This window comes from Pyxicephalus adspersus, chromosome 7, assembly GCF_032062135.1.
Source record: "Pyxicephalus adspersus chromosome 7, UCB_Pads_2.0, whole genome shotgun sequence".
In the NCBI taxonomy this organism is placed as follows: Eukaryota; Metazoa; Chordata; class Amphibia; order Anura; family Pyxicephalidae; genus Pyxicephalus; species Pyxicephalus adspersus.
The window spans coordinates 58,947,932-58,972,520 of NC_092864.1; the positions used below are offsets into that span (position 1 = coordinate 58,947,932).

Below are 24,589 nucleotides of genomic sequence, written 5' to 3' on the forward strand. Positions count from 1 at the left end.
GTAACCCTCCCTTTAACCAGAACACCAACCTTTTTGTATCTATAATACTGAAATAAAACATTTTCAAGTTTTCTTGTTTTCTTTAGTCCAAGAAAGGATAAAAATGTAACCTTTAATTACAGATTAGTCTTCCAGAATGCATTATTTTAATTGCCCTGGGACAAATACCTACCTTTTTTTTTACTCCAACTGTGAACTGCTCCTGAACAACAAGAAGTAGGCAATTTACATTTTAGGCATTTTTTTTTTAAACAAACCTGAATTTATATACAGTAGCTCTGACAGCTTTATATTTCATACAAAGAGAATAGAACATGCTTAGCATTATAATCCATGGTTATAGAACAGTAAGAACAAAACGGGGTTGTTACCCACCCAAAGCTATTCCTAGATATATAGCATACTTGTTTAAAATGAATGGCTGACATATAAGTGTATGTACTTCAAGAGCATAAATCACCTTTATTACCAGCGATCCCTACTCATTATCCAAGGGTCTGTGACAACAAATGACTTAATCAAAAGTAGGATATTCAGCATATGAACAGCATACAATTTAAATACTTTAAAAATGCAATTTGTATATGCTTAAAATACAGTTCATTTATTTTCCTGCTATAACTGAAACACATTGCATTAAAACGCATCAACAGAAGGCCTCAATGTCTATTTTTAAATGAGCATCTCTCTTCTAGTGCAGGAAGTGACACTGTAACAACCAGGTAAGTAGGGCAGCTGCCATGGGACAGCTGCAAATGCTGGCATCCCGCTACCTCCTGCTCCAGATACACGCTCCACGTGTGCTATCCAGCCACAAAACAGACAGGATTGCATTGAAAATACATAAATATAAAATAAGTTACCTTAGAACTGCCTATAAATAGGCATGAGTTAATGCATCCAAAACTATGCTATTAACTGATGTAGTCTACATAGCAATGTGATATTAAGATTTATTTATGGACTGATGTTGGTGGGCTGAACAATTCATCAGTTCTTTTTAATAATCAATACATCATTATGATCTTCCGTCTTGATTTCTGGACTCCTTCTTCCACAAGTCTTATTTCTTTATCTGCAGTGGGAACATTCTCAGTCTTCATCTTGCACAAAGTATAATGAAAGCAAATTTAGGAAATGCAGTAAGGCGATGGAGACTTTCTTCTATGAGATAAAAGAAGTTGGACACTGAAATTTCAATAGATGATGAATCTGCTAATATGTACTTAAATCTGCAATATGTTTTCAGTGGACTAAATCTTTATTATGATCTGAATAATCATCTTTTGGATAGGCTGAGAAATTCTTCATGAGGCATCTCCAAACAAGATTCTCATGAAATCTGTAACTGGGTTCTGTGCCCAAAATTTGGCTTCTCACAAATTCATAAAAGCAACCCTGTAGCAGAATGAAAAATTACCAGGGAATAGGGTGAAGGAAAAGAAAAAGCTGTGCAATAGAGGAAAAAGAGCAGAGGAAAATGCCAGTTATAGAAGCCATGACAGATGAGTGGATATGGAGCTGGCAATCCAACTGCGGAATAAGGCAAGGCAACCAATTGCAGAATCTTACTTGGTCACTTGTAGGTTTGACCCGTGAGAGAACAACTCCATTGGAGATATTGAAATATGTCTTAGTTCCCATATATATCTTATATTCTTTGCAGAGAACTACAGATCCTTGATGCCTGTGGCTACAATTCATGCTCTGTTGGAAAGAACCACCAGCCTCTACACAGATTTACTGTATAAATGAATATGTTTTCAAAGTAAATACACTGCAGTAAGTATCCTATTTAATGCACACACTGATGTGTTGTGTATCGATCATGGGGTAAAAGGCCCTTCAACCAGACATTGAGCTTATGAAAATTGTTATAGTGATAATATGTCACAATGACCATAGGCTGTCAGCAGGTTATTCTCCATATCTCTAACATTCTTTATGCCTTCTGTACATATACCAGTATATCAGCATTTGTCAGTTGTCAATGTTGGCATTTAGGCTTTTTCAGATCAGTGTGCTGAAAATGTGAGTATTCAAAGTACATTGTTGATGCTATGACAATGTATCTTGCAGGATAATTGATATATATACAATAGTGGGTGAATACATATCTAAATAATTTCATACACAATTCATACGTTTGATTGTTACTGTGAATGTGCACCAAATTTCTATATACAGTATGTGTATATAGAGGTTTGCATACCTGATTACTATAATTATTTGTGCTTTCCTGCATGATGATCAGGGTCTACCACTTGTGCCTATGATTATTTCATAAAAACCTATTTAGCAATGCATTCTTGTAAGATGTATGAAACTAATATGCAACTGTACAGACCACTGAACAAAATAACTATAAAGGTCCTCCGGACTTACTATCCCCAGTATACCTGTTTCTGAACTGGCTGATTTTAGTCACCAATGTTAAGATGTGAACAGAGGGTAACAAAATCAGAAAAAATATATGTAACTAATGCGTAAGGAATCCTGCTGCCAAATAAAGCCTGGATTACAGTTAGTTGGGTTTTGATGCCTTTTTCACAAACCTTTCTATAAAAGAAAGTCTAAAAATAAAGTAACGTTTTCCTAAAACAAACTTTTACTGATCTTTAAAAACACACATTGCATTTAGCGAGATCATAGCTCTGGTGTCCTAAGTTGATCAGCTGCTCCAGCTCTATAATAACTAAAGAACATTGTATGTCTCAATCCTAATTGATATTCTCTTCTTGTTTAAGGCAATATTTTCCTTCTGTTGTTTACTGGACACAAGAGATTGGCTTCATCAACCATGATCTAATTCCTATGCACCATCCCATGTGAACATGTGTTGCCAATTTCCCATAACGTTACACTGCTCTGTAATATATGAGTGTTTGGATAACTGAACAAAGCTCAGCTGGTTCAGCTGTAAAGCGTATACTGACAATGCCCCAATGACATCACTCATTCATGTTATGTTTCTTGTCACACTGTGTCTCTTCCTTTATTTCAAATTAGTTGTTGGCAGAACTTTAATAATTTATGCTAAATGACCTAATTTATTAATGAAATACAGTACTTAGAAGATGCTGGTGAGATGAGTGTTGCCGTCAGTGTTTAATCTGCCAATATATGACTATATAAGACTGACAATGAACAGAGCAGCCAGTTAGATCCCACCTGTGGCATATAGGACTTTATGTTAGGATAATGTTGCCCTAGGGACATGCGGATAATACTGCCAGCTGTACGTGCTCCAACACTTTTGTTTATAACTTGTCTTAAGAAATTCAAGCTACATCACACTAGTAATTGCAACCTGCAAACTACACACAAATTATAAATAGATATAGTGAGCCTTGTACCTCCTATTAGCAGGAATGCCACAACTCTGGCACTTTACAGAGTTAGATTCCATCTAGCAGTCAGTGGTAGCAAAATAAGGCCTATCAGCTGTGGTGCTGTCCCTTCAACGTCACTACCCCAAGTCTGCTGAGATTTGGTCTGTAAAGGAAATATATCCAGTGAGCAGCAGTTTTCTTGGCAAAAATGGTCATAAAACCACTCGTTACAACCAGGTATGCAAAGGGGCAGCACATCGGGAGTGCACATTGCCTCACACATTGAAGCAGATGAGCTTCAGCAGCAGGAGACCACACCAAGTGCCATTCTTGTCAGCTTATACCAGGTGCCCCTGAATCTTCAATTGTCATGGACTTACCAAATTGGACAAAAGGTTGGAAAATGTAGCCTGGTCTGAGGGGTTTCAATTTCATCTGTGACATTTAGATGGTAGAGTTAGAATTTGGTATCAACAACATGAAAGCATGGGTACATTCTACCTGGTATCAATAATACTGTCAGGTGGTGATGTGATGGTTTGGGGGATTTATTTTGGTACACTGTGGTTCCCTTGGAACGAATAGAGCATTGTTTAAATGCCACAGCCCAGCTTAGTATTCTTGCTGTGGGCATCCCTTTATGACCCCAGTGTATCCATCTCCTGATGGCTACTTCCAACAAGATAAAGTGCCATGTAATGTGCTCAAATAATTTCAAACTGGTTTGTTGAACATGGCAATGAGTTAATAGGATTTAAATGGTTCCCACGGTCTCCAGATCACAATCAAATAGAGCACCTTTGGAATGTGGTGGTATATTAGATTTGCATTTTGTATATGCAGCCAACAAATCTACATCAACCATGTGATGCTATGCACCAAAATGCCTGAGGAATGTTATCAACACCTCGTTAAATGTATTGCACAAAGATTTTTGACATTTTGAAAAAAAAAAAGGGGGTACAACCCGATACTAGCAAGGTGTACCCAACAAAGTGCCTGGTGAGAGTACTTACCTTTCTTTGTTCCCACTATATACAGTAAATCTAGATTTGGAGGAGCATGTGATTTACTTCATGAGAGAGCGGAAATTCTGGGCTACTCAGCGCGTTAACATGAGAAGTTTTTATTCCAGTGAAAACTCGACTCTGATTATGACTTACAAAGGGTACTTTTAAAGAAGGTCTAATCATAAAGCAATTAGATGTGTTGGTAAATCTCAACAGTAAGTACACATTGAGTTGTGTGTAAACCAACCATTTCATCCAACAGGATTTCCGTTCACTTTCTGTCTGGAAGGGCAAAATATTGTATTTGTGTTAGCAGTATTTTAGTTTTACTGACTGCCCAGTTACCATTCGGAAAAACAATTGAATTGGTTAGTCAACTGCTATCAGAATCAGAGTTTTTCATGTACTAGCCAAAGTTATCTAAGAGATCTATTTGCATCCAAACATCATTATTTGCAAAGAGAGCACAGCCTGGAGGAGATTTATGGCAGCATTAATGGCGACGCACAACCTCTGCTAAATGAAAGAATCAGCCAATACCAACTCTAATCTTGCTGCTAAATAAAGATCACATGACTATGTGTCTCAGCCTTCAGGCTTAAGAACAGTACAGGCGGCAGGGTGGATCAAGGTATTTTTAGGAATGATAAGTATCCTTTTCAAATACATTTGCTAACTACCTACTTATGTAGGCCACCTTCTAGAGCATATCACAAAATAAATACTGTCCAAAAGATTTTTTACATAGCAAAATATTCACATGTCCTATTTATTTATTTATAATCATTTGACTTAAGCTCATGTTGACATTTTAAAGGCATCTGCAGTGTTATAAATGAAAGAAAAAGCAAAAACAGTCTCCGCATGTGAAAAGTGAGGTTATGTGATTTCCAAAACCCATTTCTAAATGTAAAAGTTTTTCTTCAATATAACCTAAGTAAACTCAGGCTGTAGTGCTTCTGCATACCTTTCATTTCTAGTAAGGCTCCCAATAAATATGAAATACAAAACTACTTTTGCAGGGGATGTCTGTAATTTGACATGTACTAATCCAGACATCTGGGAGAAGAAGTAAGCCAATCAAACAAACAGAAAATAATATTTCATGGGACATTTCTACACACATACAATTGATACAATGCTCCAGTTTTCCATATTGTACTCAAGAAATATTTACATTTATTGACAGTTTTACAAAATCACAGCAGCTACAGACTAAGGAAGAGGAAATGCCATTTTAACTATTAATAAAAAGATGAAGCAACACTTTCAGTCCTTCCTTTATAATGTTAGGCTGCAAGAAAAAGTGGTCCTGAATTCTATAGGAAGCAGGCGAAAACCACCTTAATTTATGTAAATATAATATAGCATAGGAGGGAAGACAGACCAGAAGCTAGTGTCTGATTGTATTTCTACTTTAAATTACAAAATGACTTACGTGGTACTTACAAATACCTTTTTTACCATCTAAAGAGTTTCCTTTCAAATTTATATTTAATTATGCAAGATAATAATAAAACTGGTTCCCCTAAAACAAACAAAACAAAAAAAATACAAGAAACTTAGATTGAATAGATTTATTTCCATTTATGTGCAAAATAAAATGTTAGTGTTAATAATAAAACAAGATAAAGAATAAAATAACCCCAACACTGCCATTCCAGACCGCAATGTGATATGCAGTGCAGACCTTTATGGATGTAAAGGGATTAACACAAAGAAAAAAAATTAAATTATTACTTCAGTTTAAAAGTTAGCACATTATATCTCTCTTCATCAAATACATTAAAAAGGTAGCTTTTCAAAATAAAAGCAGTGCTCTTCAATAAATATATTTAAATCTTATCTAGAGAACACATAGCCCCAATAACCCCTTTGAAGCCAGAGGAAGGACATTTTTCTTTTAATGGAATAACAGCCCAATTCTCACCAAGAGACCGGCGATATTTTACATGGTCTTATCATGTACTAACATTTTTTTTACTTGAACTGTTGGACAGAAAGTTTTAGTTAATAATTTGCCTGATGTGAGAAGAAGCAATAGAATAAGTGTTGTCTTTAGTTAATATATGTCCTTCTGTCTGGCAGCAAAATAGTTGAATGAGCACATAAATACTACACTCAAGCAAAGTACCGAAGAGACGTTGTTAATGTAAATCAGATGCAGGAGTTACATCTACGCACAATGTATTACCTATGTTTCTTCTACTAGACGTTAATGTCCTGTGTAACTCCAGATTAGAATTCCATATCGTATAAAGCATTAATTTACAGAGCGGACCCAGGCAACCTTCACTTCCAATCTGAATAAATGCAAATCAAGTCCTACAAATTCCTTATCTCTACAGTGGAACCCCCTGATGTGTAATTTAATGGTACTTAGTATGGTCAGTTTTATTTAATAAGTAAGAAGTTTTGAGGTCTGAGTCACCAGGAGGCTTTGTATATCTCATGGGGTCTCTAGACCATCTCCTTGCCATAGTTCCCTGCTCTGTCAAGCATATCTCAGTTTTTTGGGCATCCCTGCCTTGTGATGTTCCTACTCCTCTTGCTGCATTCACTATAATATAAAAAAACTAAAATGCAAGCAGGAAGAGGGAAACTCTATATTAATAGATGAATAGGATATACAGACATAAGAACTCACCCAAAGATCTTTTTCTAAAGTCCACAAGAGATATAAGAAACCAGTGATTTGGTTCTTCAGAAATTTCATTAACATCAGATGTAATGTGACCTCCCCCTACAGAAAATTGTGGACTTTTTACTGTTTCTGCCTTTTTCTACACTAGAACCTAAGCATCCAAATGCAAAAAAACTGCACAGATTTGAACAGATCCTAATAAGCAACTCTAGTCTATAAGAACATCAGAAAGCAAAACAATTTTCCAAACCAAGGGGAACCAAAACATTTATATACTAAGACTACTGCCTTTTTTGGAAAAATTTAAATGCAAAAGATTGTTAGGATTGTTTAAAAAATCATTGGCCTTATTGATAAGTATGCTCATGCCTGCCTATAGATACTTTGGCTCACCAAGTAAAAACAGAACTTTCAGATGGCCATTTTTTATAATTATGTTGACTAAAGCTGTACGTGGCCTTTTCTGGCAAAACATCCTATTTGATCTTAACCTACATCCTATTATAAGATTTGGTTAAAGAAAAAAAGACATTTAGGATTAGACTACAAAAATAGTACAATGTAGTAGCAGGTCTCAGAATTGCCCTGGCATCATTGTATTGCAGAGCATCCTACAAAATAAAGAGGACAGTTCATATTATAATGCAGGTTTTTACTTCTAGAAAATAACAGGTTCTATCAGATAGGCTGACCTGAGATTGTTATATGTTATATGAGAATGAGGGGCTGTGAAATGGCGGCTTAGGTGACTGGTCTAAAGTGGGACATATGGTTTAGGTCTAGTGTCAAAATGCTTTTGGCTAGAGGGAAATCAGTCTAATATCAGCTTAGGAACATTTAGAATCTACTGACAGGTGCATTTGACCCACAGATCACCTTTTAGATTTTGTATTCTCATAAATGTGTATAGGAATTCAAAGCTATTTGAATAGAATAAAGACTGGCGACACAGGCCGTTACCATTTCTCCTCTTGATCCATTTACATATAAACTGGCCTGGTACAAAATAATTTTATGGAGATCATTTGGATATACATACATGTATGGTACAGTGTATACAGATAGGTACAGTTGTCTGTATAATATGACACTGTATGAGTTCTGCTATTAAGTAGAGAAAAGTGAATTAGTAGAACCTAAAATAATTTTCACTTTGTAGAATATTCAAATACTATAATAGTTTATCGCTAATAAAAGGTTCACTTGGTAAGTAATTTTAGAAATTGGTATAGGTATTGTTACATAAATGTCATACATAATGTTGTTTTAGTAAATCAATTACAGTCAGCTCTATTTTGTATTTTTACATTTTCTAAAATAAAGAGAAAAACAGCCCTAAGGCACACATGCACCAGGCTGTGATTGTTATTACCATTGCTCTCTATGGTCTATGCATGCACAACATTAAAAAAAAAAAAAAACATTATGCCTTGGAAAATGTAATCTTTTCTCTGTAGTTTGCATTTAGGTTGTGTATCTATATTGAGGAAATTGATAAGATGAAGGGAGAGGGTGATTATGACATTTTTGGAAAAAATTATTAAATATTGCTATTTGAAACTTGGTGCTTAGATATTTCTGATCTGTAGCCAGAAACAATACACCTGACTAAAGGTTAGCATTACTCTTTGTAACAGTCTACATAAACCACTAAAAGAAATTAATTTGTAAAGTCTAGTACAGACGTCTATGTGCATACATATAACCCAGGTGGCACAAAAAAACACCCCAGCACTAAGGGAAATGTTAGTGTGTTAGATTGTTATTTGTGTAATAGGCACACAGTGGAGTTCAAAGTGGGAATATTGAGTTTCGAAGAATAACCATGGTTAGTAAATGATGTGGATACTCAGGTTGCTTAACAATTTTTAACATCCTGATCATTTGTATGGCAGATTTTCCCAGCTACATTGACTTTTGGCAGTTTGTGGTAGTAGCCCATTACAAACCATCATACATAATTTACATTTTGCTATTCTTCAAAACACACTTTTAGGAATAGTGAGAAAAGTTGCCATAATTTATGTATAGCATGCTTTGTAATAGACTTGGTCTTTGGAAAGTTTACACATTTAATATGGCATCCCATATACAAAATATCCCATATTTTGTTTAGCCAGTACACAACACACATGTCCCCTGTGTACTCTATGACATATTGTAAGTGTTATAACAAAGAGATTTTTAATTCTAGTCTGTATGTGTTCCATCCAGCAGGTTTGTAAGGTGTCTTGCGCCCAGAAGCAATGGACATGGGCTTTTACCCAACCTGACCCAGGCCCAGGGGAGGCTTGTAAGGTGTGTTGCCTTTAGGAATATAAAGCCTTAATTCCTACACTTTATATATCAACCTATTTGCCAATGTTAGTGCATGGTAACTGGTAAGCATTAGACAGTGATGGTACTATTTGGCATTTTACATCTTAATAAATAAAGGACAAACATTTTAGATCAGCAGTAAATGGTCCACATTTTTCATCACACAACCGGTATTCTTAACATGACTGATTAAAAAGTAGGTACAATTTTGCTGTTAAATTAAAATGTAACCATAGTTAAAATTTTACTTGTTAAATTAAAACACTTTAAAAATTAATATTACTATTACTGTACAATATGTTCCAATACTGAACTTCGTTTTACTAAAATTCAATATATGCATTGATACTGTATATAACTCTCCTGCAGATGTATAAAAACACTCCTAAAAGGCTGTGTGCCATGGCAATTTCAACGCATCACAAACGACCATTTTCTTCCCCAGTGTCCTTCTCTTGTATTGCCTCCAGGCCTCGTTTGGATTTTGCATCAGTTGCGGAGCTTGGAGCTTTACTTAGACCACTGGAAAGACAAGCCTGTTGTATCTGCCTCATATTCTCAATAGCTTCATTTTTAGCATTCTTCAGTAAATCCCCTTGGCCCTAAAACAGAAACAAAGAAAGAATAAACTATTTTGCACAAAACACTCATACACCTTAGGACAATTATACCTTCATATAATAAAAGCAGGTAAATCTATAAGCATCTTCTCTAGAAAAGAAACACTCTGCGTGAGATGTGTACTCCATTCCCATGTGCAAAGTCTCCAAGCATGTTCACCAATGGTTATCTTTCTATAATAATTTATTCAATGGTATAAAGTTATTTATGAATGCAGAAACAGTACAGAATATACAAGACATATTTTATTACAACATCAACTAAGCTTGTAACATTAAAAAGAGAGAAAAGCCCCTGGTGTGTGTAAAACAACAGGTCACCGTCTAGAAAAATATGGGCGAGATGGTTGATACAGAGGGCCTGATTTATTTAGGCTTTCCAAGGCTGGTCAGCATGGATCCAAGATTGAAAATATTTGCTAGCAAATAGCAAATGACTTTGAAGACATCCATTCCAGGTTTGCTGAATCACCCAGCTTCACTAATGAAAGTGTATCCTTCCCAGCCTTGGAGAGCTTTATTAAATCAGGTCTATAGGCTTAGTAGAAGAGCATAGAGATGAAAAAAAATTCAGACTGGTGTCACAGGCCCTTACTATTTCTCCCCTCAATCCATTTACATATAAACTGGCCTGTTGCAAATAATTTTATGGCGATCAATCAGTCATATATACATGCATGGTACAGTGTATACAGATAGGTACAGTTTTCTGTATATTCTTACCTAATTCTTCTATTTAAAAGAGAATTAGCAGAAGCTAAAATGTATTTTCACTTTCCAGAATATTCACCATTTATAAAGCCCATTTGGTAAGAATTTTAGAAATGGGTAGAGGTATTGTTACATGAATTGCATACATTCATAATGTTGTTTTACTATATATGTTACAGCCTACTCCATTTTCTCTGCTTTATTTTCTTAAATGAAGAGAAAAATGGCCCTACGGAACACATGCATCAGGCCGTATTGTTATGACCATTGCTTTCTACAATCTACACATGCACAACATTTTGAAAAATATAATTTAATTGAAAAATGTAAACTTTGCTTTATAGTTTTCATTTAAGGTGTGTATTTGTATTGCGGAAAATGATAAGATGGAGAGAGAGTGGGGTATTATTTAATAATGCTTGTTGAAACTTGGTGCTTAGATTATTGTGGTTTGCAGCCTGAAACAATACACCTGACTAAGAATCCTGCTACTGGCAACAATAGCAATAATCTCACTAAAAAAAAAAAATTGAAAAATTTTATTATTAATAAACAGTATTTATATCCCACCAACATAATATGCAGAGCTGTTTATTAAATAGGGGTTGTAAATGACAGACAGATACAAACAGTGACACAGGAGGAGGTGGGGACCCTGCCCCGAAGAGCTTACATTCTAAGAGGTGGGGGAAGTAGCACACGATATGATAAAGTGAATTTTGAGGCCAATACCTTTTTACTGGGTTATAAAAAATGATATGCTGAACAGTAAATATTGACTGTAGCAACACTGGCAGGATCAAGTGTGGGGATGTGGTTGTGTATTTTTGATACTACATACCCATATCACCAGAAGAAAGCCTGCAAACACCTCTATAATAGAAATAGCTCTTGCCATCACTGTTTACCACTTCAGAAGGCAAACAAAAATACATTTATGTATTTAATAAAACAGAATAAACTTGCTGGTGGGTGTTGAGTTTCTGCCATATTCAGCAAGTATGCTGGCACTTACTTACTCTGTACAGTCAGTCTGAAGAGATGAGAGGTCCAGGACCTGTCATCCCAGGAAGCTGCCATCCTAACCGCTGGCTCCAAGGCGGACATCCATGGAGATGGTGATCCCGTTCATTCATTGGATGACACGCAGAAGTTACATTATCCTGACGGCTGGCTCTGATGGCTGCTGCACACACAACTGAACTCTAAACCACACTGTGCCTGTGCCGTGTACTTTGGAACTGAAGCCAGGAGCCAGGGAGTTAGTTATTTGACAAAAGAGACATTGCATGTCTCTTTTGCCAAATATTACTACGTCCTGGTGGTTTTTTGTTTTTTCCAGTTTATGTCTGCTTAAAGTACTGAAGGTAATATAAAGTATACATCACATAGTGAAGGTAATAAATAGTATTATAACATTTTCTGATAGTTCTCCTTTAATGTGGACGGACCTTTTTTGGCACCCACAAGATGACTGTGGAGATCTAATATCTACAAGAGTCCATTTGCTAAGTTTGGCTAACTCGGTATAGTAACAATGAGGCAGAAAAGCACAGTGTGTTCACAGAATGAGATAAAGTATGTTGGCTAAAGAAACATATTTAGTGTCATAATACGCAAATGAAAGGAGAATCATTTCAGAAACACAGTCTCCTGTGTTCTTTTGTAGCGTGCGTCTTCCAGGCAGAATTCATTATAAGCATAATCCAGTTAGAACCCCTGGATGACTGCCTGATGACGCCATTTAAACATAATTTAGGCTCATGGGCACACAAAATGGAACCTCTGGGAGCATAGGCTGAATGAGGATATACATGACAGTAATAATTTGCTAATTGTATGCAGCTCTTTAATCATCTAGCCTAGTATGTAAATAGTTTTAAAGAAAAAATATACAGGACATACCATAACAGACCTCAAATATAAACATTATTTTCCATTGCTATTTGCTCTCACATATCTAATGCATGCATGTATTCCTGCAAAAGATTTGTCAGGGTTTCAATACACTGCTGAGCCTCTACTAGAGTAACATTTTACAGAGGCTGCAATTATGCCAAATGTTTCACTACCACACCTTAGCACACTTTTTCACTGTAAAATATCACCGTATTTAATATATTTGCTTTTACCTTTGTTCACTTATTTGCTTTTACCTTTGTTCACTTACAGCACAGTCACTTTTACTATAAGCCCGATGTTGACCTTTAGTTAATATGTGAGTGCAAAGTTTTAAAGACAGGCAGATATACTAAGAAAATACACCAGCAGAGCAGACTTTACAACTAGTTGTCGTAGAACCACTGCAAAAAGTATGTATAAATACAAACACTAAAATATGATATAATCTTTAAAATGTTCATGTAGTTTCAAAACTAAGCTTTCAATGTCAATTATTCTAGCCTTTGAATTCTAGCAAAAATTCAAAGGTTTTGTTATGCCTATGGATGAGGAAGGTACACAATGTTTGTGTAATGTGATCTGCTCTGTGTGGAGTCTTTTGTGTGAACACAATACCTACATAAGGAGTTCATTAACATTTGTCTGCTACTGTGTGTTTTGTGATTTCCACAATACACAATAATGCACTTTATGTGAGTTAGTGTGTTATACATGCAGATTTAATGATATAATAGCTGGTAATTAAACGATAGGGCCCAAGTTAAGAGACTTTGCGGTCAATTATAAAGCAATGAATCTGACATTCACTGAAACATTTCACTGGTGATGAATGCTCCAGGTCTATTTGTTTCAATGGCAGTAAATGATTCTCTACATGGATGAATTTCAGATTCACTGCTTTAAAAATAGAACCCCTAATGATAAAAGGTGTCACACTGTCATTGTCTCATAGCTGTGTTCCTGCACCTTCTCTATAAGTGGCTTCAACACACATTATACAAGCGTGGGTAACTGTTTAACCTTTCTCCTAAGTGTACACAAAATAATTACATTTTAGTTAAACTTTATGCAGATATAAAATGAGAACACCAATTTACTCAATGTATAATGTATTTTAAAATAATTAGATGCATTTTTATTTCAATTTCTGTAAGTATCTCAATATATCTTTAAACTTGATTCCAAACAGCCGTGGAAAGGAAGCAGTAGTAACTTAGCCAATCATGGTTCTACAGTACGTATTGCATGCTGCTATCAGTTAAACACTGGGAGTTTGCTTACAGAAGATGAGAGTGGAATAATTCCCAGGTGCTAATGTGCCTCAACTATATAATTTATAGGCTAGAGCAGGCATGGGCAAACTACGGCCATCGGGCCATATACGGCCCAATAGGGATTTTTCTCCAGCCCTTTGGGTGTTCCACAGCACTGGCTGGTGGTACCCCGCGCAGGGTCAGAAGGACCATGCTGGGGGGGCCAACCGGCCAGAGACGCGGAACACGTCCCCCAGATCTGAGCCTACGGTGGGAGAGTAGGCGTCATGATGGCCTAACCCCGCCCACTCCCCCATCGGCTTGGCCCCTCTGTCAAATTATTTTTTCAGATTGTGGCCCCTGAGTCAAAAAGTTTGCCCACCCCTGGGCTACAGCCTGATGTGGGGTCAAGCTGAAGAGCAAGAAAAGTAATGCACATGACTATACAAAAATGAAAAGTCATATACCACAAATATGTTTCTAATGCATAGGTTTTAGATTGTTGTAGTTCAACCCTATAGTTATCAGGTGTTCTGTTAAATGGTATTTTAAAATTTTGCAAATTTCACAGTGCCCCCAGTTTTAACAAGCATTCATCTGGAATGTTACGGCTTCAATTCCATGCAAGGATCAAGCTTACTCTACGTAGGGATTAAAAGCTTTACAATAAATCTATATTATTTCTAAAGAAGAGGTAACAAAAATAATCTTATGTTTAGAATTTTAAGTTACGTTGAGCAGTAGCTTATTTCTAACAAGAGAAAAAGATTTAAACTCTATTAGTGCCTTGCATTTAGCTACTTAGCAGTAAATCCAAATACTATTAAGGCAATCACCTTCAACACAACTGATGATAATTGCATTAGATATTGTATATGATTAATCTGCAGTGGCTGTTTATTTATACATTTGAAACAAATGTATGTGCACCAAGCTAAGCAAAGCAATATAGCACCCAGAGCACTGACACGAACACTTACAAAAATATATTTCTAATATTTGAGCTGGGGATGGGTGGCCTTTCAACTTTTAGACCCAGGAGTGTAATACGACTTCATTAAAAAGGCAAGCGGTTACAATATTAGGCACTATATAATTTGGTGATAAGTGGCTGTATTGACAGCTTGGTACCTCTTTTTAGGTGTCTTTGGAAAAAGGAATTCTGAAATAAACTGACACATTCATTTTATAGGTTTCTGGAAAAAAGTCATTATCTGCAGAACTACAACAGCATAAACATACATTGAATGCCCACTTTTTAATAAGTTGAATTGAATTGCTGACCTTAAGAATATGCTAGCTACCTGTGTGTTATACTGATTCTCTGGCTTCACTACTACATCACTTGCCCAAAGGTCATAGTGCAGGTCACAGTATAATTTATCTGGTTAGCATGTTTTTTTTTCAAATTAGGAAATTGTTAAGAATTTAGGCTACAGAATTAGCTTGACCAAACAACTGGCATTTGTGGAAAAGACCAGTAGTTGAGGTTGTCCCTTGGAGACCCTATAAATGACTATTTAAATCTTAACATTTTTGCATGTGGTGATGGCTCTGCTACTCAGAAGTGACATTTACAGCTTGTAGTGAACACTGGCAATTAGTAAATATCTGTGACTATTATGAATAATGAGGATGACATGGCTTGAGAAGTAAGAATTACTGACAGCTACTAGTAGTGAACAATAGCAATTACCATATGCATTGACAGTGAATTTGATGAGATAATGATATTGTGGTGCTGAGTGCTAAGCAGCTACTACTAAATACTAAGTACTATTAAATAGATATGCATGTTTGGGCTCCACTTGCCCAGTTGACAAAGGGCAGACATTACAAAATGAGGCTAAGCAAAAGCATTTGCCATTTCATGATGCCAAATGCACTGCCTGAGTATTAGCTGGTATTCAGCAGTTGCTGTTTTAATACTCTGCATGTTTTTTAAAGTGTGTCATGCCCTCACCAAAGTAGAAGGAAACTCAAAAAAATGCTAGGAATAATAAATAAACTTTAGTAGGCAAAACTCTCATCAGATAATCACCAATCTCCTTCTGTTCCTTCACATCTGCAAATAAAAATGAAGCGCTTTTTGTGTGATTTGATCATTTACATCAAAGTGTAATTATTTTCTACAGCAGCACAACATGCTTCCAGTTTTACATACTCATATTGTGTGGGGGACTGGGAAAGAAACTGATAAGCGTATATGGGTGAAAACCTCCATTATAGAAAGCTATTTTCAATAATAAAAATAATACAGGGAGACATATTTTGTTATTTTAAATTTTATATTTTGAAATATTTAGCCTGAAAAAATCTAATTTATTTTTAAAAGAGCATTCGATTTTAAAGATTGCCTGGTACTGAGGCACTATGTTGACTACACAAGTAGGAAATTGAAAATAAGTGTGGGGACGTATATTATGAACATTATGAAGACCTAAAAACACAAAGCCTGTCCAAAAGTTTTAGGCTTATGTATAACAAGGAGGACTAAAAATATATGGAGTAAAACCAGTTAATGCCCATTATAGGGGAGTTAGCGTAATTAGGGTACTATCAAAAAGCAAGAGAATGGATACATAGGCTATGCAAGTTGAAGTCTTATGGGCTTGGACAATGTTTTATTTTTTTACCTATAACTATTGTTTGACAGTCATTTTATGTACAGCCTGCTCCACTGAATCACACAGAATACTTTGCAGAACTACTACTTCTGGGTACCCATGAATGGAGACAGAGGTAGGATTAAACCAGGATTAGCTGGATTGTCACATAGCCATTGGATTGGTCATGACCATTCAGCATGAGAGTATCAGGGAGTGGCAGGAGTGAGAAGAAAAAATAGATTCGGCAGGGTGGTAGACTGGACTACTGCATCACCAAAGTAAGATCTTGTGGCTATTTGTGCTATGATGGCAACTTTAGTGATTTTTATAGATAATATGAAAATCATTTAACTAGTCTGAGAGTTTTGATGCATTTTGAGCTTCCTCCAAATGAGACACAAATGAGAAACAGAAAAATTAAAAGCAAAGCCTGTGTTCTGCTCAAGCAACAAACAACAAGGTAAAGTGTATGCAACTGCCACTGGAACCGAAGTCCCTGATTATAAAAACAAACAATAAATGTGTCAATCACTGTGATATGCTTTAAGTTGGGTAATGGTTTAGGGTTGTTTGCTAATGCAAGGCTATGTACACACGGCAGTGTACAGTGGCCATCCGACGACGTTCATGGATCCGTCCTGGTGGATCCACGAGTGAAGGTAGATGAATGACCTTAATGGAAGTAAAGGGAGGAGAGCACAGCGGGGTACTGCTCGCTTGTTCTCCCCCCTCACCTCTCCACAGATCAGAACGGCCTTGTAGATTAATCTCGTGAAAGAATGTTTCCAATGACAAAAATCTAACGTGTGTACATAGCCTAAATGTGTTGATAAATTACTCTTTTTCATCTGTGCCTGATATGCCCGTGCCTGATAATCTGTTCATCTTTTCTTTTATCCAGTAGAGAAATATCCTTCATTATCTTTATATGTGTAATTGCTTATATTCTCTTCAAATTTGCTGTAGAGCGAGGACTAAATTTACCCACCGAAAAAAAAGCTTGTATTTAGAAAGGGCAAAGCACAGTAATCCACAACTACATAGTCATTGGGCTGATGCTGAAGCACCTTAGGGCACAGTTCGTTGCAGTCTGTTGATGACAATACCATATATACATTGTGAAGATTCTATATACAATTTATGGACATCTTGTCAATATATATACTCCTAGCAGGTGTGGGGATTTGTTTGTCTGTACTTGGGACAGTGGGTCTGATTTAAAAAAAACGTTCCAAGACTGGATAGGATACATTTTTATCAACAAACCTGGGTAATTAAAAAAAAAACTGGAAGAGATCTAGTCCAGGATTGAAAACATTTGCTAACAAATAACAAATGACTTAAAGAAATTCATTCCAGGTTTACTGAATCACCCAGGTGCACTGGTGAAAATGTATTACGGTATCTCTAGCCTTGGAGAGCTTTAATAAATCAGGCCTTGTGTGCTAACACCTATTGTTAGTATGCCGTACTGATAGCCTATTATTTTACTGTATACAGAGTGGATGCATACATTGTATGCAGTAAATTGCATTTGAAGTGGTGGTATAACTCTGTATTGTCTTTAGGTGCTTATATCTTGCTTGATACACATGCATTCAGTTTCATGTGTTACTGTGTAAAATTGGGCTACAAGGGTTTCAGCTCTTTCAGACAGCTGTAAACCAGGTATGTGAAAAGTGCAAGCAGGCTAATTATGTACAACAATATTTTTGAAGTCTATGGAGAGGTTTAGGTCAACAACAGATAATTAAAAAAATAAACAAAAGCTAAACCTTGGTGCACACTTGCAGTGAGGTTTCAGTGTGTTTATCCCTTTGTCACACCAGGAACCATTGCCTGTGGGGGGGCGCTACATGGCAGCTTCATAGGTAATGAATAGCAGAGGCAGTGAGTGGTACTAGTACTGCTTTGTTGTTTGGACAGAACACAGCCATTGTTTTTCATCCTCCTCTGTGTCATGTGTGTCTCCTTTCCACTCACTGCCCTCAGCTGTCAATTATGCAGAGAGTAGGGGGCCATGCGGGGCCACTGGATCCTGAGGCAAGTGTGAACCCGTCTTAAATGTTCATAGTAATATCATAAATACAAAAAGATGAATATAAGGATGTGCTATATTATGGCTATTTTAGGCTTCCACCACATCCAACAGTTGGATGATCATTTATTTTTATTTTTTTTTTATTTCACAAATCTTCCAAGCCTTGTTTCAGTGGAACAGCATGAACACAAATCTATTCTTATAATTAATTCAAATCTTATGGCGAAGCAGCTTTTGAAGTTAACAGAATTTCCATTCATTTTTTATTCAGCCAACAACTCAGTTACTGAGAAAAAAAACATGAAAAAATGAATTGCACATTTTTACACTGTTTAAAAATATACAACTTGTGGCTCCACTCTATCACTTCCATAAAACGTTCTCACCTCTGAACATGAATGAGGAGTTTTTTCATCTCCTGTCAACTTTAATCATTAATCAAAAACACAATAACTAAATGTGACATTGTGAAAAATTGAAAGGAAATTATAACTTAGATGAGATCCTTCCTATTTGCTGGGGAGATGTAAGCTTGCACATTGCTCACAAATAGCATACCATTAGTACTAGGTTTATATATGCCAATATACTGGGTTTTCATGAGCATGTGGGGTGAGTGTATTTGGTCAAACACTCACAAATTTGCAGAAAAAGACATTTGAAGATTTAGATATGCCAATAATAAAGTGCATTTGCTTCAGTGAGTAAAAAGGTTATGTTAGTATGTAAAAACTGAATAGAAGTTGGGTATTTTCCTGTCCATTGGAGTACAATGTAAGATGCATCAACAGATGTATTTACTATTCAAGATTAGACACAGGCATATGGTCTATTGTTTAATGTGTTATATATGCTAATGTACATGTTATAATTTACACGTTGGTATAAAGGGAGCTGTCTATAATTATATGTTTCATGCAATTTCTGCCAGGTGACATGACAATGATACTTGTAAGTAAACCTGTCATAAAAAGAAAATACAGGGCTGTCCTTATGAAAATATACAAGTCATTCCATGTTTTATTTAACCTGTGGCTTAAGTATAATTCTAATAACACATCTATATATCCTGTTTAATGAGGCTAATTTGCATAGGGGAATTTATTAGTAAGTATCCAGTCTTCCATAAACTAGGGGACCATGAAACTTTCATATAACCCCTCCTCCTCCAATCCATCCACAATTCTTAACTCTACTTTTTTGGGTATCGTTGGTGCATATGGTGATTTCTGATTTGAGATGAGGTTAAATAATTTTGCACCAACCTGCTTGAACCCCCCCACCACCCCGAAGTGCTTAAAGGAGCACATGCTAATATAAAAACAGAAAGGGGTCCATATGGTGTTTTCCTAAACAAGAAATGATTATTTACAATATCTAGTCCATGTATTAGCACGGTGTCACGCTCCTTCTAACCCCAAGTCCTAAAGCTACAAACACATGCTAAATAATCACGAACATTCATCTTGGGTGATGATCTAGCGAGTGTACAGCGGTCCCCCCATTTGGTGATCTGTTATGGTGGATCATTAAGCAACCAAGCTGTAATTTTCTATATGGGAGGATGGAGCAGGATGCCTCTCTTTTGTCCTTCCACCCTGCCTTTACTGAGAACTGAAGAGCACTGCCTGTGTTTAGCTTCTTCATTCTGGAGTCACTGGAACCTATTACAAAATATTGTTTCCAGGGACAGAAATTTGACCTGTATATGTAATCAAACTGTACGATGCCCCAAAAATAACTAGCAATGATTGTGCAATGTATAATTAGAACACAGACAATCCGGGTCCAGTGGGTGGTTTTAAAACTATCACCCTATACTGTAAAGCAAACCAAAGAAGATAATTGTCAATCTTAAAAAAAACTTGGAATACTAACTTCAAAAGATATTTATTTTAGGTAGTCTTTGTGTACTATAACTTTGGCATAGTGTGTTATGCAGGTGTGGGTAGACCTGTAACCTCATGGTGGACATCCACAACAGTTTAACTAAATCACTGCATCTAGTCCACTGATACTCATATCTGCACCTCTTTAAATAGGTGTATTTTCTTTTCACTAACAGTAATCAGCTTTCTGTTGTACCTGATACTTACTCAGTGATTATAAATTATAATCACTGCTTCAAACAGCAGCATTACCCAACCCAAGGGCAAAGATTTGCTTTTGGGTTAGTAAGTCTTGCTTCAATGGCCATTTGTGGCTTCACACCAACAGGGACTCTCATTATTTTCTTGATCTCCCAACATGGGCCAGTTATTACTTTTGGTGCTCATATCAGTCTCATTTCAAGAAGTTGAATGTGTGGCCAACAAATAACACGAACATCAAGAATTATATTCTTGGATGAATGACTGCTGGAACAGTAACTCCTATTATAAAATGTAACACAGAAAATTAATCCCCACTCAAAATCACCAGCAAAAGCAGTTAAATGGGAGTTATTATTGGAAACTTGTGCAGAAAAGATAAATACATTACCTCCATCCATCTTTAACAGTGCTAATTATTACAATGAATTTCCCTGTTTAGCCTTTGTTTACTTTCAATCCTGTGAATACATGTGGCTGTGTGCTACTCTGTTATTTCAACAAGAGTACAAAACGACTTAGATTACTTATTGTTACATTCTCCAGTCATTATCTTCCTGTATATAAAAGAGCGTAATAACAAACTGCACTCCATCTGTGATTTTCCAGAGCAGTAGACATAAATTACAGTTCAGTTTAACCTCTAAAGACTAAAGCAGTTTTCTTGCAAACAACAGGAAGAACTACAACAGTCTTCTCCATTTGTCAAAGTTCTTTTTATTCTTTTCTCTTTCATTGTAGTATTTTGTAATAATACAAACTTCAGAAAGTAATCAACTCTTCTGATTTACATTTGTTTCATAGTATTAATTTGTTTTGCTGTATTCCTTCCTGAACTGGAGTGAATGTGATAATGATTTTATAGAATATCCAAGATTTTGAAAACATTTGTACAGGATAAATGTTTGGTGACAAGGCTAAGATTACTAAAACTGCCAGGACTACTAAGATTAATGCCTCAGATATCATATTTGACAGCAAATTCTGTTTGTTTTTTTAGATTTCTTATAAAATGTATTTCTATTTCCCAACAGCCTGATACATTTCACATCAACAGGCCTGATTTATTAAAGCTTCCAAGGCTGGAGAGAATACACTTTCATCAGCGAACCTTGTTGATTCAGCAAACCTGGAATGGATTTCATAAAAGTCATTTGCTATTTGTTGTTTCCAGGACCAGATCCCTTTCAGGTTTGCTAGATCACCTAGGTTCACTAATGAATGTGCATCCTCTCCAACCTTGGAGATCTTTAATGAATCAGGCCCAATAACTTACAGTAGTAGAAAAAAACCCCGAACAAACCAAGTTTGTCACTCTATAGTTGGCACACTCTGCTTCCAGAGTGCCAAGAAAAACTGGAAGCACAAGGTATTTGGTCCTGCTGTTTCCCACAGTACTGTACCCATTGCCTATGGCCAATCAACAAACCCATGCACTGTGACTTGGGAAGAAGAGGCAGCTTGCTCGGTCCTGTGCTTTGTAGCTAAATCTAAGCTTGTGTAGAGCTAGGGACATCCAAAAGCCGATACCAATAATGGGGCAGTAAGGCAGAGCTAAGAATGGGCACCTTGCCCTCTGCTATCTAGTAGTGGGCCTGCATTATTTACTTTTCTTTAGAGAGTTACTTTGACTGTATAAAATGTTTTAATCATATTGAGGGAGATTTGCTTATCAATAGGCACATCATGTCTGAAAACTAGTCACTAAGTACAAAAAAAAGTGTGGCCTATTGTAGCGCATCAGCAAATCCATGTTTACAAAAGCAGATTATCATCAGCTTCACTTCTCTGCTGGCCATTTATGGCTTATACTCCTACAGGGAAATATGAAAAACATACACGGGTACTTACTTATAAGTAGAATTAAATAAGTGATGATCCAAAATTCTAATTTAGCACCTCTTCTCCAGTCTCTTTTATTTTATTTTAGTTGTATGTACATATGCAAAACAAACATCATTCACACAGGACCAGAACCCCCAGTGAGCAAAACATGCTTTTTCATAAAATGTGTCCAGGTAACAAACTGTAGCAGTGGCCTAGTGAAAGCTGCCTTCTAAATGGTCTAGAATCCATTGGTAGATAACATCAAAGCTATACACAATCTTTTTTCACCTCAGTATAAAGATTTATATACTACATATTCTTTAACCACATGCACCCCCAATTTCTTAGCCATACTTGCTGTTTTGCTGAAATTGGTGTCAGGGAACTACCCTGGGAGCAGAACACTAAAATGTAAGGTCCACTGACAATATACGCCTTTATATCAACATTGTATCACCTGCACTTATTAGCTGAGAAATTTACTTAAAACATGTCATAATTACACTTTCTGTAGCTCCTAGGCAAGGCTGAAGTAACTTTTGGAAATAACAGAAGCACAGAAGCCAAAATTGTGGATGTTCTTGGAATGGAATTAAGAGTCTTGCAAGATTTAGCTTGCTTGGAGTTCCAAATGACTCTATCCAGAGGGACAGTAACACCAAGTGAGTAGTGACCTTGAAAAAGCTGCACATCCTGCAGTGTCAGGCTGAACTTCACACACCCAGTGTGGCTGGTAATATCCCCACTAAACCTGGGGCACCAGATAGAAGCATTATAATGATAAATGCAGCATGAGATGGCCAAAGCTTTAACGCCAATGTGTGAGTGAGTTGGTACACTTTTAGAGGCTGACAGCTACAGGTCCCATTGTAATTACCCGCCAACTAATAGATTCCACATTTGAGTTTTAGTTTTAGGTTTTCATGCTGTAATTTTCATAATAAAAAATAAATAAGTTAACAGGTTAGTGGTAACCCCTAATATTAGCAAATACAGTCCCCAATATAAATTGATAAGTTTATCCCTCCAGAAATACCAAACACATCAATATCAGCTTTGAGTGGCCTGACCCTTTATTACAATGTTTTCGTATGCCTAGTAAGAACAAGCAATGAGTTAAACTCTGTATTATTTCAGTGCTCATGTGGTAATTACGTACTTTATTTGGGGCAGTGCTTTGTGAAGCAGGCACTGTGTGCCAGAACTATATCTCCTTGTCCTCCACTCAGACAGAACAATGGTGGTGATGATGAGCTAAGGGTTCGATGAGAGATTACAATACCCCTTTTTTTCTATTAGTGTATCTTGGTGTTCTCATACTTGGTGTTGCAAGTGCTTAAATTAAGCATGATTTATGACCAACCACCAGCTTGCCAGTAAGAGAAATGCTTATCCTTTAATGATTATGTAGAAATTCTGTGACTGGAAAAATGTAAAGAATAATTTCCACTATAGAAGTAGTAATGCAAAATCATGTAAATCATATGGTGGCTATGAATATAGGAATGCATTTTTTAAAGAATATTCTTACTTCTATGCCCTTGTGACTACCATACAATGAGATACACTTCAGCATCCTCGCTATTATCTCAGCAGGACAAGTGGACATACCACATGGACTTATTAAACAGAAGACAAGCCAGGTCACACCATTACTGCATGGATGTAAAATACTGTCATTTGATGGTTCGTAATATATGTTACCACTAAGTGCATTAGGCCCCAAGACAGTCATTACTGCCTTTTAATAAAAATAAAGGGCCTTTTAAATACAATTTACATTTTTAGAGCATAAGTAACCAGTTGTATCACTTTTCATATTCACTTTCACTGTTGACTGGGACTAGAATGTCTGATAACGCCCAGGCTAATTATCCCACTTGGGACTTGTCATCAAAAGCCAGAAACCAAATGTCCAGTTCACATATGTACAATCTCTGTGTAGACCCACTTTTAAAAGGCTCAACTTGTGGTTCTGTAGTGTTCAGAGACTAATATCTTTGACATTTCTCTCTATGCTCCATTAAAGAAATACATTTGCACTGTAAATCAGAAGCACATTTTACAATTACCTTTGCAAGATTTTATTTTATTGTTTACTTACTGTTTTCCATAAATCCATTAATTCTTTTTTGCCTCATAAAGGCATTATAAGATATTTAAATAATTAGCTAACTGAGGATTTGGTATTTCAGGTGTAAAAATACAATTCTGAAAGGAATACCTAATTA

General features: G+C 36.3%; 1 protein-coding gene across 1 annotated transcript in view; it reads right to left on the minus strand.

Moving 5' to 3' along the window:
- Positions 1–5,904: 5,904 nt before the first annotated feature.
- PLCL1 (phospholipase C like 1 (inactive)) overlaps positions 5,905–24,589 on the minus strand; it is a 166,631-nt gene continuing 147,946 nt past the window's right edge. Inside the window, exon 6 of the mRNA XM_072418640.1 lies at positions 5,905–9,907. Within this exon, the coding sequence (XP_072274741.1) occupies positions 9,725–9,907 (183 nt within the window). The 3' untranslated portion in view covers positions 5,905–9,724. The remainder of the gene's footprint in view (positions 9,908–24,589) is intronic.